The sequence below is a fragment of the Vombatus ursinus genome, unplaced genomic scaffold (assembly GCF_900497805.2).
Source record: "Vombatus ursinus unplaced genomic scaffold, bare-nosed wombat genome assembly UNPS02013241.1, whole genome shotgun sequence".
Taxonomy (NCBI): Eukaryota; Metazoa; Chordata; class Mammalia; order Diprotodontia; family Vombatidae; genus Vombatus; species Vombatus ursinus.
In genome coordinates, this window is record NW_020953019.1 from 8,570 (window position 1) to 24,299 (window position 15,730).

Below are 15,730 nucleotides of genomic sequence, written 5' to 3' on the forward strand. Positions count from 1 at the left end.
GCTACTCAACAACAGTCTTTCCTCCAGAACTCCCTCCTACTATCTCCTATCTGGAGATCCCTGGTGTGCTGCACCTGGCTCCTCAACCCCTGTTCGCATTTGCTATCCCTTCCTGTGCTGTTTACAGGGAATACTCACCCTCTGAGCACCCTTCCATGTCTAAAGTCCTATGGTTCTCCCTTTTCTGGTTTGGTGGGAGAGGGGAGGGGAGAAGCAAAGAAAGAAGAGAGCATAGAAAAGGAGAGGAGAAAAGAGGAAAGAGGAGAAAAGAGGGGAGGGAAGGGAAGAAATCACACAATGTTTAGAAATCATAAGAATCATAGAACTTTGAGATAGAAATTCTAGAGATAATTTAGTCAAAGCTCTTTGTTTTACAGAGGAAGAAAGTGAGGCCCAGAGAGCTGATGTGATACTTAGCAAGTGTGTGTGGCACAGCTTGCCATTCAAAACCAGGTCTTAGACCTCAGAGTAAGTGTTTTTCCTACTGTGCCACACTGATAAACCATTTCCTAGTCTGTCTTCCCTACCTATGGGTCACTTATCACCTATTCCTAATTCCCAGGAAGGGGTTCAGCAGAGTACCTAGGGTCTCCTAGAGAATCAGTGGGACCTTGGTCAGCACCTAGCCCAACCCCTTCATTTTACAAGGAAAATGAGAGACTCCCAGAATAGTGAAGTGACTTTTCCTAGGTCACACTGGGATTTGAATCCAAGTCTTCTGACTACAAGTCAAGTAGGATTCTGCTTTTCATCATGATGTGGAGGCTGGCATAGAACATCAGGAGTCTGAGTAGGGAGAGGCAAGGGGAAGGAAAGACCTGCTCAGTGCTAGAAAGCAGGTAAGGACAACAGACTGAAAGAATTACGGACTCACACTGAAGCAGGAGGCTAGACACCAGAAGAGGACTTCTTGAATGTGAAACATTAGATCAGATCAGAGAGGGATCTGAGAATGAAAAGATGGGGCTGAGTTAGGTGAAGGCAAATGGGATAAGCTATATCTCAGGTTGGCCATGTCAGGGCAGAAGAAAAGCTTTTGGGGAAAGAAACATGTTGGTTACTGAGCTCATTAAGATTCCTCCTTTCCAGCAGCTTGAAAGGATTTGGACACTTCCCATAATGCACCAAGCCATATGCAAATGAGGTCATTCAGGTTTTTTTTTAAATAAAGGGTTCTATAAGGATATCTTATTCTTCCCCTCTCTCCAATTCATCCAACCACAAAGAAATGGGAGGTTAGGCACAGATTACCTTCCTAAACCCTTCACTGAAGGCTTATGAGCCTTTTCCTTGAATAAGAGCCAAGCACTCCTTCCCTCTACTCTCAGGGCCCTTTTCCTCACCCCTATCCAATTCCTAAGACAATGGTTACTGAAGCCTTGGGTCAGAAAAAAGAGAAGTATGTTAAGAAGGGAACTCCCACTTTCTGAGGTCCACAAGAGTATAGAATGAAGAAAGAAGGGGGAAAAGGACTTGCTGTAAAGATAACACATGGAGTTCCTCAGGCCCATACATCCTTTTGTCCTTCCTCTTTTCTTCTCATTCTATGCCAGGTGTTCTTTCCCCCTCTCCCCCAAACCCCCCAACCACTCTGAGTTCAACGCCAAGACTCCACTCCTGAGAAAGTAATCTAAGGGTGAAAAGGAGAGAGGCTCTGCACCAGTAGGGAGAAGATTAAGGTCATTCTCACTCAAGTATCTCCTTTCTACCCCCAGTCAGCTCTAATGTGAAATTGAAACAGAAGAAGCCTCTCTTCATTTCTTCCTTCCCAGCCTGAGCCTCCAACAGTCTTGTGGTAGTAGTGGTGGTGGTGATAGTGGTGGTAGGGGGAAGGCTGCAAGGGAGAAATACTTTTTCCATGAACCCCTCCCTTCCTGGGCACCTTGAGCATAGGATTATATAGCTTTGGAGCTGAAAGGGACCAATCTAGTCCAATCCCTTTGTTTTACAAATGAAGAAAAGAAAACTGAGAGAGGTTAGGGTTCTTATCCAAGGTCACACAGGTAATAAATAAGTGGTGGAATGAAGATGTGAACACAAATCTTCTGACATCAAAACGAGTGTTTCATGCACTGTGCCACTGTGCCTAGGCTCTATCTTTCTTTTAGAATTTCCAGAGTATAAAATCCAGGACATGAGACACCTGAGTCCTCATCCTGCTTCTACTGATCTTGTCCTTCTCCCTGGGCTTGACTTGGCTTTGTCCACCCAGCCTCTGTTTCCCCCAACTTGTAGTCACAATAGGTGTTGAGAAGCATCAGACAGGAATGCAAGAGACTTGTTTTACGTGGCTTTAGAGGTCAGAACTAAGGACACTGGGCAGGAGTTATTGGAGATCTCTGCCTGATAGAAGGAAAAACCTCCTAGTAATCAGAGTTGTCCCCAAATGGAATGGGCTATCTCAGGAACTTAGGGAATTCCATATCATTGGAAGGCTTGGATGGACTAGGTCCCTTCTAGTTCTAAATTCTATGACCTCTGGGGTCCCTCTCCACCTTGATGTTCTGTGACTTGATGAATGGATGCATGGATAACTAAAGGAGGTGGATCTTAAGAGGAAGAAGCACCAGTAGGGTGAGTAGATGAGTGAGTGTGTGGAGTGTAAATGTGTGGAGTGTAAACTCAAGTGGTTCACCCCCAAGGGTTGGGATGGTGGGTCAATGGACTTGGAATCTTCTTGCACTCTCAGGGGCAGGGACTAGGATTTTAAAGTACCCCCTCCCTCCTCCTCTTCCCACAAGAGGAGTTCCCCAAGTTGACCCCAAGGTCACTGCAAAAAACTGTTGGGGCCCAGGGGTTTATTCCATGGAGTCCATGGAGTCACCTTAGGGTTAGTAGGATAGGTAGGAATCAGGAGGGAGAATCACCCATGACCCTGTGAGGTCACCATGGGTTAATAGATGATGCAGGGCTCCTGTTGAGTCAGTGCCTCACTTTTGACTGCCCTCTCCTTCTGGGTTCATCTATAGATTGGATGCTCAAAGACTCCTCCCAGAGCCCCAAGGGCCCAAGATCAGAGATCAGTCATTCACAGGAGCAACAGTTTTCGAAGTTCAGCAGGTTCTGTGACAGGCAAGGAATAAGCCTGATTTTCACATACGTAAGCTGTGGCTTGGCTTTCTACCTTTTGAAGCCTGGTGAGGAATGGTAACTGTCGGGCAAGGAAGCTGGAAGGCTCTCCATCATAGAGGACTAGCACCTGGGACAGAGGAAAAGCAGGTGATGGAGGAGAGGTTCTGGAGTGAGTCAGTGGCACCTGATGTAAGGAGGGACAGAGCTCAGAAGGAGCAGGTGATGCTGGCTAGGGGGAATAGGTCCCAGCTAGTCCATGTTTCAGCCCCTTTCTCCATCTCACCTCATCACAAGATCAGAGATTCAAAGCTGGAAAAGGACCTTAGAGATGACCTAGTCCAATGATCTCAATGGAAAAATGAGGAAACTGAGGTCCAGAGAGGGGCAGGGATTCACTGGAGATCCCCACAGAGGAACCATTATTAATTCAATGAGCAACAACTCATTTATTCACCAGTAATCTCAGGTTTATTTCTTATTTCTCCCCTACTAGGTTTGATGAAAAGCATCAAGTCTAGTGGATAGAGAGCTGACCCTGGACTTGGGGAAGAACTGGGTTCACATCCAGACTCAGACACACATTTGCTTTATGACCCAGGGCAAGTCACTTAACTAACCTGTCTGAATCCCAAGCCATTCTCTAAGATTCTAAATTGCAGAATAGCTGCTGAACTGCATAGATAAAGGGAATTTTTCTTCATGATGTGTTCCCTATAGTGGAGAGACCATAGGTCCCCCCCCCAAAAAAAACCCCAACAACTTGATGGGACCAGAGAATGAGGTTTCCCATGGCTAAGCTGGTGGAGTTTAATGGAAAATGGGGTGAAAAGGAGAATATCAGGCTTACTTTGTTGGGCATATAGATTGAGTGGACACAGTCGACCAAAGCCTTGGTGTCTTGACTCTGGGGGCTCCCGCAGATGACAATCTGTTGAGAGTGTGGGGTGGATTACCTGATGATCTTGAAGACCCAAGGCTCCATTTGAAATTCCTACACTGCTACTCCCTTGTTCTCTGGCTGTGGTTCTCCTTCCCTCCCCTTCCCACTGAGGGTCAGCCCTCAAGAGAGGAATCCCAGGTGTCTTAAAGCAAGGGGAGGAAAGCCAAGAATGAGGAGAGTCTGGACCAGCTGCTGTGATTATAAACTAATGCAATCCTTGGTAATTAGGGCAGAGCCAAAATGCTGCTGGCCATCACAGCCATGGCTATGAGCATACACACAGATACACGCAGACATACCCATATCTTAAACTCACAAACAAATGGGGTGCAGGTACAACCATAGACATGTATATGCACATAGACACACACGCTTGTAGACATACGCAGATGCAGATACAAAAACATACAATTGCACACATAGGCACACAGGTACACATACCTCAATAACATACATACATGTGCAAATACATAAGCAATCACATGCTGATGCAGGCAAAAGCATACATGAAAGTCTCCGAGACAGGAGAGGGGTCCAGGCTTGTCTCTTGGGCTTGCTCCTCCCTGCCCCTCTCAACTTCTTCCCTCCTGGGCTTCCTGGACTTAGAGGCTCCCAAAGGAATCCCTAACTCCTCTGACCTTGACTCCCAGATCTCCTTACTTTCAGTATCCCACCTCCACCCATACCTGCTTCATTGTCTGCTGCTGGATGCTCAAAGCCCGGACCATCTCTGGCAGTGCCACAGGGACCCTCCGAAGTCGATCAGAGAAGGCAGTCAGCAGCTTGACACACTTATCCATCCAGTCCCTTCGGCCAGTGTAACTATGAATCCGCAGTAGGTTGTGGGCAGACACCGAGTTAGCACTGGGCTCTGAGCCATCCTGATCTGGGAGAGTGGAAAGGAAGAAGAAAGGGCTTGTCATGGAGCCCTGGAGAGGGACCTGGAACTGGCCCCTCCCTGGTATCTCCATTTGCAGGGAGTCTGGGGGCAAAGGCATTGAGAGGGGAAAAGAAGGGAGATGAGATAGGGGTATGCCTATGAGGAGTGGCCTTCTGATCTCTTTCAAAGGTGTATACCCTAATCTGGAATCAAACCCCACATATGAAATCACAAGGAAAATATTCCCACCTTCTTATAGGACTATGTGTATATATGTAAGTATATTATATATGTATATACACATATTTTCACCTTATAGGAAATATATATGTGTGTATACATATACACACATACATATATACATATGATGTGTGTGTGTGTGTGTGTGTGTGTATTTAGGTATAATATTAAGAATAGTGACTAAGCTAGTGATTTATTGGTATAGGGGACTCTGGGGTGGGGAAACTCCCTGTACGTATGTAATTTGGTGTCTTCTCTGCAATTTAAGAGTCTTAAGAGCATTGCTTAGAGCACCGAGATGTTACATGACAGGGGCTGACCAGGATCCCCAAGTCAGGCTGGGTCAGAAGTGGGTCTTTCTGACTTTAGGATGACCTCCTATCCATCCTACCATGCCACCTCTAGTAGCTATAATCTCATATAAATGGAATGACCAATGTGTATTAAGGGCTTGGAAGTTTCTGAAACCCTATGAAAATATTATTCTATTCAATACTGCCAACAATCCTCTGAAGCAAGGACTACTGATATAATTATGAATTATCCCCACTTTACAGCTGAGGTTTGGTGGGATTAAGTGATTCCCTAGTCACCAGAGGTGGGATTCCAATCCAGATCTCTACCAATCTGGATCTCTCCAAGTCTAAAGCTCTCTCTACTATATGGCACTGCCTTTCCAGGGGAACTCCACCTAGGGCTCTCCTGGTTGACTTCCCTTGCACTTTCCCCTTACTGACCATCTTTGAGCCGAAGAGGAAGGTTGCCCCCCAGTTCAGCCTCGCTGCAGAAATAGCCTCCTCCTTGGCTGTCCCAGAACAGTCTATCCTGTATTTCCTGCAACCTTAGTGCCCATTCCAGCCATGCAGATTCCCTGGAGGCTTCATACAAGTCCAACAAACCCCGGATCACAAAAGCGTAGTCTTCTAGAAAGCCCCAGAACTGTGAGGAACTAGGGGGATGAGAGAAGATGGGAGATGGGCAAGGGAGATAAGAAAGAGGGAAGGGAACAATAAGGTTGTGAGGGAATGGCCAATTAGCATGCTTAAGGGCAGAGGTTCTTGACTTTGTGTCATGGACTCTTTTAATGATCTGGTAAAGTCTACAGACTTTTCTCAGAATAATTTTTTTTAAAAAATAATTCATAATGAAAGGAAATGCTAAATTTTAGAGATTGGTGAAAATAAAGATGTAATCTTTGTTTCCCACTCAAGGTCATTAACCCTCTGAAACCTAGGACCCCAGATTAAAAACTTCTGCTCTAGGAAGAGCATGCCCCAATTCCTAAGGGGGGAGTATACACCATTCTGTCTTGCTTTGGGGAAGTGGAGAAGATATTAAGGTGTCTTCCCTTTCCCAATATGTCCAACTGTATTTCCATCCTCTAAAGGGAGACCAGATGAAAGTAGAGTTCCTCCAAACCCCTCTGGATTCTTGGAATCTTCCCCAAATTCTCAGTACTGCCCATCTGAGCTGCTCTTCTACCCCAAACTTTGCCCCTACCCATCACTCTGTGGAGAACCCAAACCTTGCCTACTGCCTTTCTCTGTTTGGATCCTTACCTCTGCTCCACAGTTCCCCCAACGGCTGCATAGCACCCCCGAAGAAGTCTCCCACTACTGACATCAAAGAGATGCCTCTTCAAAAACTTGGCCCCATCAATGGCCTGGTTGATCAGCTCTTCTTTGCCCAGCACAGCCCCTGCTACTGCAAAGCCAGATACCATCAGTCCTGAAAGGAGAAAAAGAAAAGGAAGAAAGACATGAGAGAGAGAAGTAGGGGTTTGGGTGTGTGTGTGAAGGAGTCATAAGGATCACAAATTTCAAACTGGAAAGAACTTCAGAAGTCATCTTATCTAATGCCTTCATTTTATCAGTAAGCAAACTGAGACGCAGAGGTGACATGGGGTAGTAGCAGAGCTGGGAATCAAACCCAGGTCCTCATACTTCCAAATCCAACATTCTTTCCACTCTACCACACTTTCTACAGTTATCCCTTCTGCATAGCAACTTTGCCCATTGCAGTTTCGATATATTGAGGCTTGGCATAAGAAATTAAATGGGAATTTTGGGGGAGTTTTGTGGAAGCCACAGAGGACACGTGAAGGCCAGCAGACAGCACAGAGCCTATGACCAGATATTAATTTTACACTAAGGTACTGTAAACACCCCATAAAAGAAAATAAAAAATTCAGACCTTCTTTGGTATGAAGAGAAAAAAAATTTATGCATATTTTCCAGATTGTGGAGGACACTGTGCCCCTAACCCCACCCCCCGAGATGTGGAAGGATAACGGTAATTGTTTATATAGTTCCTCTTTCTGTGTCTCTGTGTCCCCATCTGCAAAATGAGGGAGCTGGACTAGGAGGTATTCTCTGTAGTTCTCTTTTAGCTCTGACATTCTATGAGTCTATGATTTATGCCCTTCTCATCAGCCCCATCAGCCCATTTCTAATCCCCTCATTCTATCTGCTCCTCCTTCCTGCCCTGGAAGGAAGCCACAGGGATTCAGTCATTCTCTCTGGTATTAGTGTATGGAGTGAAGTGATCAAAAGCTATCCCCATTCCAAGTAGCCAGCATCTGGCAGACTGCTCCTCCCCACCCCCCAACCCCAACCCATCCCCCACCATTCCAGGCAGCAAGCATCTTGATGTCCAGTCGGGGCTGAGATCGACGTTTTCGGATCTGTTTGAGTTTCTCACGCCCAGTATCTAGCAGCTTCCGCACAGTCTCCGCTTCCAGGCCAAATCGAGCAGCAGTGAGATCCATTGAGTACCTCACTGTCAGCACATTCTGGCCCTCCAGTTCTCCATGGGGGTCCTAAGGGACACACACGTCAGGCTTGGGATAGTATCCCCATTAATAAGACTCTAGGTCTATCAACACGCCTTGGAATTTGGGACTTTTGGATCCTGCCTGTTGTCCCTAGGTTTGGCTCTCTCCCTGAACTTCATCTCGGCTCTCTCCCTGAACTTCATCTCCCTGTCCATCAGGTATAGAATTTGTTCCCTCTACACCATGGAAGCTGCCAAATTGGGGGTGAGGGTGGGCATCTCATCATGGCTCTGTCTTTGGAGTCAGGGGAGAAAAGGACCCTGTTGTCCCAACCTGTATCATCCTTACGTTGACTTGGACTCTAGACCTACATGCCTTGGTATTTAGAGGTCTCCTTGAAGGGCCTAGAGACAAAGCATGGCAAAGTACCTTCACCTATGGCCCTCTCAATTGTATCCTTCACAATTCCCTTGCCTGTGTCCCCTATTACCTACCACATCTGCACCCTCAATGGTCTCCTTACCTGTGCCCACCATGAACTCCTTTTACCTGTGTCCCCATGGTCCTTCCACCTGTTTCTCCATGACCTCATTTACCTGTGCCCCTCTGGAGTCCTCTCACTTATGCCCCTATGACTTTCTTTTACCTGTGTTCTCATGGTCACATTTACTTGTGCCCTCCAGGGATTCCCTCATCATGGCCATTTCATCCCTGTCCACTCAGGGTCTCTCTCAGTGGTACCCTTTTGTGGCCTCTCTCATGGGTCTTCCATTATGGCCATCCCTTACTGATGTCATCTATAATCTCACCTGTGACCTTCTCTGTAGTTCCCTAAGTTATGCCCACATTGGGCATGCATTGCCTCATTTGTATGTTTACACACACACCCTAGGGCCTTCACCTGGATGCCTCCGATGTTGCCTGTCTCTGTAACCCCATAATGCTTCATGAAGAGTTGACCAAGAGTCAATGGCTCAGTGGTGCCTTCCACAGGCTCTGGAAGTAGGTCTTTGATTTCATCCACTGTCCACAGGTAATAGGCTCCTTCCTTGGGCTTCACCTCCCCCTCAGGCACAGAATCTGCATCCTCTGCACTGTAGAAGCCTCCAGACTATGGGGAGATGGAGGGGTGTGGGTTCTGTTACAAATCTGTGTCTAGGAACAGGGCAGAAGAGGCTTCCTTTGCCCTATCCCATACCCTCCCATGTCCACTCACCGGGTGGCTCAAGTTCTGGCTCACATACTGTAGGATGCCTTTGGCAACATCAGAAAATAATTCATCTCCAGTAATCTACAGAGTGGGGATGGGGAGAGGGAAGAGGGAGGTGTTGATATCTTGGGGAAGGCAGGGAAAATTCACAGAAGTCAAAAGGAAGAGATCATGGCTTTGGTATCCCTTTAAAGAGACCTGCAGGGGACTGTTCAAGAGACTGAAGATTGAGGTGACCTGGATGGCCTTGGGAAATGGGGGAGGGCCACTGAGCTATTCAAAAGATTCAAACTTTGCCTCAACATCTGGTGCATGAGGCAGGTTAAGTCATGGGTCACCTGGAAGTCTCTGGGCATGATTGAAATCAGAAATGACCTTGATATCCATGGGAATAGGATGTCAGGGGTTACCTGGAAGGCCTGTATGTAGGCTACTGCCAGCTGGGCCTGGTCATAGAGCATCTTCTCAAAGTGAGGGATGTGCCACTGACGGTCAGTGGAGTAGCGGTGAAAACCCTAACCCCAAGAAAGGTGTTAGGGTTCAAAACATGACCAAGCCCACTTGATACACTCAGCCCTGCCCAATCTGCTTCTTCTCACCTGTCCCACATGGTCCCGGATGCCTCCATTTGCCATCATCTTCAGTGAGTGCATGGCCATTTGCTGGGCTCGAAAACCATCAGAGGTCATTCGATGAGTGACCCAATAAGAAAACAGGAAGCCTAAGATCACTGCAGGGAGAGGGGGCTCAGAGATGAGAGTTTGGGCTCAGTTAAAAAGAAACCCAAGATCCCTTATGGTTGGAGGGCCCAATGGGACGTAGGATGGGCACAGAAGTGGGCCAATGAACATCTTGGGGAGAACAGGAGATGAATAAATGTCAAGTATAGGGGGAAGGGAACAGGAACCACTGACCAGGCGTGGGAAATTTGGGGGCCTCTGCAAAACCGCCATGCTCTTCATCATAGACCTCTTCTAGCTGCTGGAAACATCGCTGGCTGGTTACTAAGGCAGAGGGGGGCAGCTCTCGGTCGCCCACAGTGATCTCGGACCTGGCCAACAGGGAGGCGGTGACCCGTTGACTGTTTTCTAATAGCATTGCCTTGTTTTGTTTCCACTGTTTGGGAAGGAATCCCGGGAATAGTTATGTGGAGCACAGGAAACTCTTCCCACAACCCTCCCCTTTTTTCTATGTCAAACTTTTTCCATATCCTCCCTCTCAAAACCCATCTTGTGCCATTCTATCTGTCTCTCACCTTCCCTACATGCACCCATCCAACCCATCCAATCACACTCTTTTTTCTACCTTCACAGCCCTCCCCCACCTGCAACCCTCTATCCTACATGTATCATGTGTCTACCTGATCACGGATCCTCAGGAGGACAGTTCGGAAACCAACACGTGTTAGTCCATCCTCAGGGGGGAAATATGTCCCCCCTACAAATGGTTGGAGCTCAGGGGTCAGCCACACATTCATGGGCCAGCCCCCACCACTGCTGGTGGCCTGGGGAAGTGGATGAGCAGAGAATTAGGGGGCAGCCTTTAGCAGCCTCCTGGCCTCTCAAGAGACCCACTCATAGGCCTCTCACCTGCACAAAGGTCATGTATACTTTGTCCACATCAGGACGCTCTTCTCGATCCACCTTCACACTCACAAAGTCCTCGCTGAGTATGTGTCCGATCTCCTTATTCCGAAATGATTCTTCCTCCATCACATGACACCAGTGACAAGTTGAATAGCCAACTAGACCCATGACCAGACAGTGTATGTATGTGTGGCAGTGGTCATTAAGGGCTGTCCAGAAGGGGATTGACCAGATCCCCCTATAAAGTTGTAATAGGGAGATCAGTGAGGACTGACCAGAGAGGATAGTCAATAAGGGCTAGTCACATTGGACCACAGTCAATCCAATTCAATGTTTATTAAGCACTTGTTATATGCCAGACTCTACTAGGTGCTAGAGATAATGAAACAGTCTATGTCTTTGAGCATCTTCCATTCTACCTGGGGTGGGGAATGTAGTGGAATGGTCAGAAATGTAGAGGCATTGTAAAGGTCCACTGGCGATTGGTTAGAGGGATCAATGGAAGCCACGAGGAGCCAAGGTGGAGGAATTGATGAGTTCTGGCCAGGGTTGGTGGGTAGCAAGAGCTTAGATAAGAATAATCTAAGAGAATCAATCATGGATTGTCACGTGGGAGAGTCAAGTATAGTCTGCGTTGGCAGCTAACTATAGTCCCACTGGACAGGATAGAAGGTTGAAGTCCTCCCAGCTGGCTGGCTCAAACCAGTGACTCATCAGGGCAACTTATCCTAAGGAACATCTTCGTATAGTAATCACCCTCCACTCTAGAGTCTAAAGTTGACCATTTCCTAGTCCTGTCTAAAGGGTAGGATGGGGAAGGATATTACCTGAAAGAAAAATTGGCTTGTTTTCATTTTTGGCTTTATCAAAAGCTTCTTGTCCCCATGGGAACCTAGAGACAAATTGGAGAAAGAGACAATGAATCTTGGGCTTCAGGTAGAGGAGGTATCATTCAATGGTTCATGGGGGGTGGGAGTGGGAATGATTATGAGTTGTGGGAGAATGTAGAAAAGATAGACATTGTTGGGGCAACAGGGAGATGGGCTGACTTTCTCCTACCCTCTGTGGAGGTGGGAGTAATGGGACAAGCAAGGAGGGAGAAGGGTATATGTGCTGGTGGGGACAGGTGAAGGAGGGGAGTCCCTCACCAGTCCTTTGGATAAAAGAGAGAGGAAGAAAGATTGAGGATTGAGGGGTAGAAGAAGCTCAAAGTGAGTCCTTCATCCACACATGGGGTGGGATGAGGGGAATTGTGGGGATTTGAGGAGAGGAAGTGATAGGAGCTCTCACCAGTCCACAGGGTTGTAGGCATGTTGTAGTAGGTAAGGTGACTTCTCATGGATCAGACGGTTGGGCACCTGAAGCTGGGTCTGGGTATGACTTTGTCGATGATCCTTTGCTCCAGTGGCCATAGTACTAGGACCACTTACTGATGTGCCCCTGACCAAAGTACCCATCAGTGAGCAAAGAGTGAAAGAATATATGCTGGGGGGTTCAGGGAAGGAACAACCAATAAAGGCTAGGAAACGGCCAACAGTGTACTCCTAAACCCTCCTTACATTCAGTTTCCTGTTTTTCCCCCACTGAGCTCCCGGGCTAGCCCCATTCCTCTACCATAAACCAGACCTACCTTTCTGGACCTGTCAATAAGCCTTGGTTTCTAGAAGCCCCCTTATGTTTTTGAGGGGGTGAGGAAAGGTGACTCATGGAGGTTCCCTTTTCTAGGCTAGGCTCCCTACAGCTTCATCCCAGATGGTAGGTATGGATGGTGACTTGTGAGACAAGAGTTGTCACAATGGGTAGAACTCAGGGATTCTGTTCCCTCCCCCATATTGCGACTAGAGACCCAATGTTTCTCCGCAGGAACACTCAGAACAGAACAGAGCACTTGAGACAGGCAGTCCCCAGTCATCATGGTACAAGTGGAAAGAGCTCTGGCTATGGAGTCACAAGACCAGGGTTCACAGCCTGCTTCTGACGCTTACTACCTGTGTGGCTATGAATACCTTTGGTGTTCTCGATTTCCTCATCTATAAAGCGAGGGGCTTAGACTAGATGGGGGCACTCTGAGGCCCCCTTCTAGCTCAAGATCTATGAATCTGTGATTGTACAAGGCAGGAGAGTCAGTGCTGGGAAGAACATTCCAATGTTTATATTCCCCTCCCAATCCCCCATCCCACCCAAGGGAAGAGGGATAGACTACTGTAGATCAATGGAGGAAGATGAGTAGTTGGATACAGATCATAGGACCACAGATTTCCAGATGGAAGGGGTCTCAGAAACTGGAAATGATTAATAGAAAGGGGAGTTGGATGGTGGCGATGGTGGGGTATCCTGGAAGCAAGGGGAAAAGATCAGGCCTAGAGAAATCTGGAAATGGGGACAAGTTACATAGAAAGAAGCTACCCTAAAGGAGTCCCACTAATAGTTCTAAGGGAACTAGGAAAGAGATCTAGATTCGAAGTCATAAAAGATGGAGGTTTATCCTTCCAATTCCACTATTTACTACCCAAATGACCTTGAACAAGTCATTTCCTTTCTCTGGCTCAGCCTCAGTTTCTTCAGATGTAAAACAAAGGGTTTGGACTACAGGCATACCTCCAAGATATTGTGGGTTCAGTTCCAGACCACCCCAATAAAGCGAATATTGCAAAAAAAAGTGAGTCACATAAATTTTTTGGTTTCCCAGTGTATATAAAAGTTATATTTACACAATACTGTATTCTATGAAGTGTGCAATAGTATTATGTCTAAAAAAATGTACATACCCTAATTTCAAAATATTTTATTGCCAAAAATGATATCATCTGAACCTTCAGCGAGTTGTAATTTTTTTTGCTGCTGGAGGTCTTGCCTCTATGTTGATGGCTGCTGACTGATCAGGGTGGAGGTTGCTAAATGTTGGGGTGGCTGGTGGCAACTTCTTAAAATAAGACAGCGAAGTCTGCCAATCCATTGACTCTTTATTTCACTTGAACACTTAGAGGCCATTGTAGGATTATTAATTGGCCTAATTTCAATATTGAGTCTCAGGGAACAGGGAGGCCAGAGGAGAGGGAGGGTAGGTGGAATAGTAAGAACACACACATTTATTAAGTTTACTGTCTTATATGGGCAGGTTTGTAGAGCCCCAAAATGATTACAATAGTAACATCAAAGATCACTGATCATAATAAATATAATAATAATGAAAAAGTTTGAAATATTGTGAGAATTACCAAAATGTGACACAGAGACACAATGTGAGCACATGCTGTTGGAAAAATGGTACAGACAGACTTGCTCAACCCTGGGTTGCCACAAACTTTCAATTTGTAAAAAAACTGAAATATCTTCAAAGTGCAATAAGGAGAAGTGCAATAAAATGAGGTATGCCTGTAGATGATTCTGAAGGTCCCTTCCAACTATAAATCCTGTGCCTTTTTTTTTAAGGACCAGAGAGGAAAGAGAGAAGATACTTCTAGTTGGAGCCCCAAGGGGTCTCAGATCAGACCATGACCTCTAAATGCCCACATGATTATTATGGACTTGCATGGGTGGGAGTGAGGGATGGAGGGGCGAGGATGAGCATGAAAAGAGGTGGGAGGGGAAATGGATCTTAGTGGGAAACAACACACCAGACAGCTGAGGGGTGGAAAGGCCCCAGCAGACTAGAAATTTAACCTGGGGCCGTCCTGGAGCCAGAGGGTGCGGGCCACGAGAAGCTGTTTCCCCTCCCCTGAAGTGGTCCTGAGGATACCTGCAGAGGTTCCTGCGGCGAAGTCCAGCCCCGGTCCCTCCAGGACTGTGGGATGCAGAGGCCCAGGAGGCTACGGACGCCACGGAGCATGGCGGCCCTAGGTTAGGGAAAAGGGTACCCTGCTCAGCGGGGATCCCGGTCAGCGGGCTGGGCCTCGTTCAAGGAGGCGGAGCCAAGGGACCAAGACCGGGCCAGCCGCAGCTCAGCCCCAAGCCCTGCTGCACCCTGCCCCTCCAGCGCCCCGGGGCTGCGCATCGCAGGGGCAGAACTTCCAACTTCCAAGATCTGGCCTACGAGCTGAGGCCGGGGTCTACGCCGTCACCAACCGTCACCAATCATCCACCTCCTTCCACCTTGGGACTCTGGAGCCAGCTTCGGTCCCGCGCTTGGTCAACCGCCTGCGCTCCCAGACCGAGTGAGGAGAGCTTGCTTCGGCGAGCGTTCATCCCTGGTGTCCGTGCTCCCTCCGGTGGCCTAGAATGGGATTGCGGGTGGGATGGGAGGGACTGAAGAAGGGAGGAGAAAAAAGCTATGAGCTGGACGGAATAGATCCCAGAGATCACAAAGATCATCTGAAGAAATCGAAACCTGAATAGTTAGGTGACTCGCCCAAGGTTATGCGAGCAGTAAGTATCAGAGTCAAGATTCGAACCCAAGACGTCCGACTAACTGCAAGTCAAATGATACTTCACTGCCTCTCACTGAGAGCCTCCAGAACACAGCTGTGGTTGGACCAGCCTAACCAGAAGCCAAAGGGTCAGGTCATAGGGCAATATTAGGATTCTAAGATTTCTAGCTGGGAAGGATCATTTAGTCCAAGCCCTCATTTTACATGGGAGTAAACTGAGCCTTAGATAGGGAAAGTAAGAGGTTGAAGAAAGACAACCCTGAGGGAAGAGAGAACAGGCCAAGTGGCCCCTTGCTTTTTTTATACCTCTGCCTGAATGCCTAGCTTCATCTCCTCCACCTATCCAAATCACAGAATCTTGAAGTTGGAAGTGACCTCAGAGCCCATGTAGTTCCATAAAAATCCTGATCTAGAATTCCTTCTATGAAGTTCTCTAAAAGTAGCTTTAAATTCTTCACAGAGGGGTCATTGACTTTCCCAAGTGGTCCATTTCAATCTACAGGGATAGAGAGTAAGCCCCTGATTTCACTGATATAGGAAGCTCCTTTTTTTTTTAAGGCAAGTGGGGTTAAGTGACTTGCCCAGGGTCACACAGCTAGTGCTAGTAAGTGTGAAGTGTTCGGTCTGAGGTCATATTTGAACTCAGGACCTCCTGACTTCAG

At 47.3% G+C, this 15,730-nt stretch overlaps 1 protein-coding gene across 1 annotated transcript; it reads right to left on the reverse strand.

The window, feature by feature from the left end:
- Window positions 1–3,028: 3,028 nt before the first annotated feature.
- On the reverse strand, window positions 3,029–12,515 carry LOC114040494 (spermatogenesis-associated protein 20-like). Its single transcript, XM_027858619.1, has 16 exons — window positions 12,332–12,515; window positions 11,992–12,141; window positions 11,529–11,593; window positions 10,705–10,859; window positions 10,476–10,619; window positions 10,030–10,231; window positions 9,715–9,845; window positions 9,526–9,630; window positions 9,122–9,196; window positions 8,807–9,016; window positions 7,758–7,950; window positions 6,692–6,860; window positions 5,870–6,081; window positions 4,699–4,898; window positions 3,920–4,000; window positions 3,029–3,199 (listed from the first exon to the last, which is right to left on the reverse strand). Exons 1-16 carry the CDS (start codon window positions 12,406–12,408, stop codon window positions 3,029–3,031), a joined length of 2,340 nt encoding a protein of 779 aa, XP_027714420.1. The 5' UTR covers window positions 12,409–12,515.
- Window positions 12,516–15,730: the final 3,215 nt, after the last annotated feature.

Excerpts from the sequence above, each read along its gene's own strand:
- LOC114040494 (XM_027858619.1), bottom strand. The coding sequence starts at position 12,408 with ATGAGTCACCTTTCCTCACCCCCTCAAAAACATAAGGGGGCTTCTAGA. Across the intron at positions 10,860-11,528 it reads CAAGCCAATTTTTCTTTCAG|TTGGCTATTCAACTTGTCAC; the intron begins GTAATATCCTTC and ends TCATGGGTCTAG. Across the intron at positions 9,631-9,714 it reads TCCGGGACCATGTGGGACAG|GGTTTTCACCGCTACTCCAC; the intron begins GTGAGAAGAAGC and ends TCTTGGGGTTAG.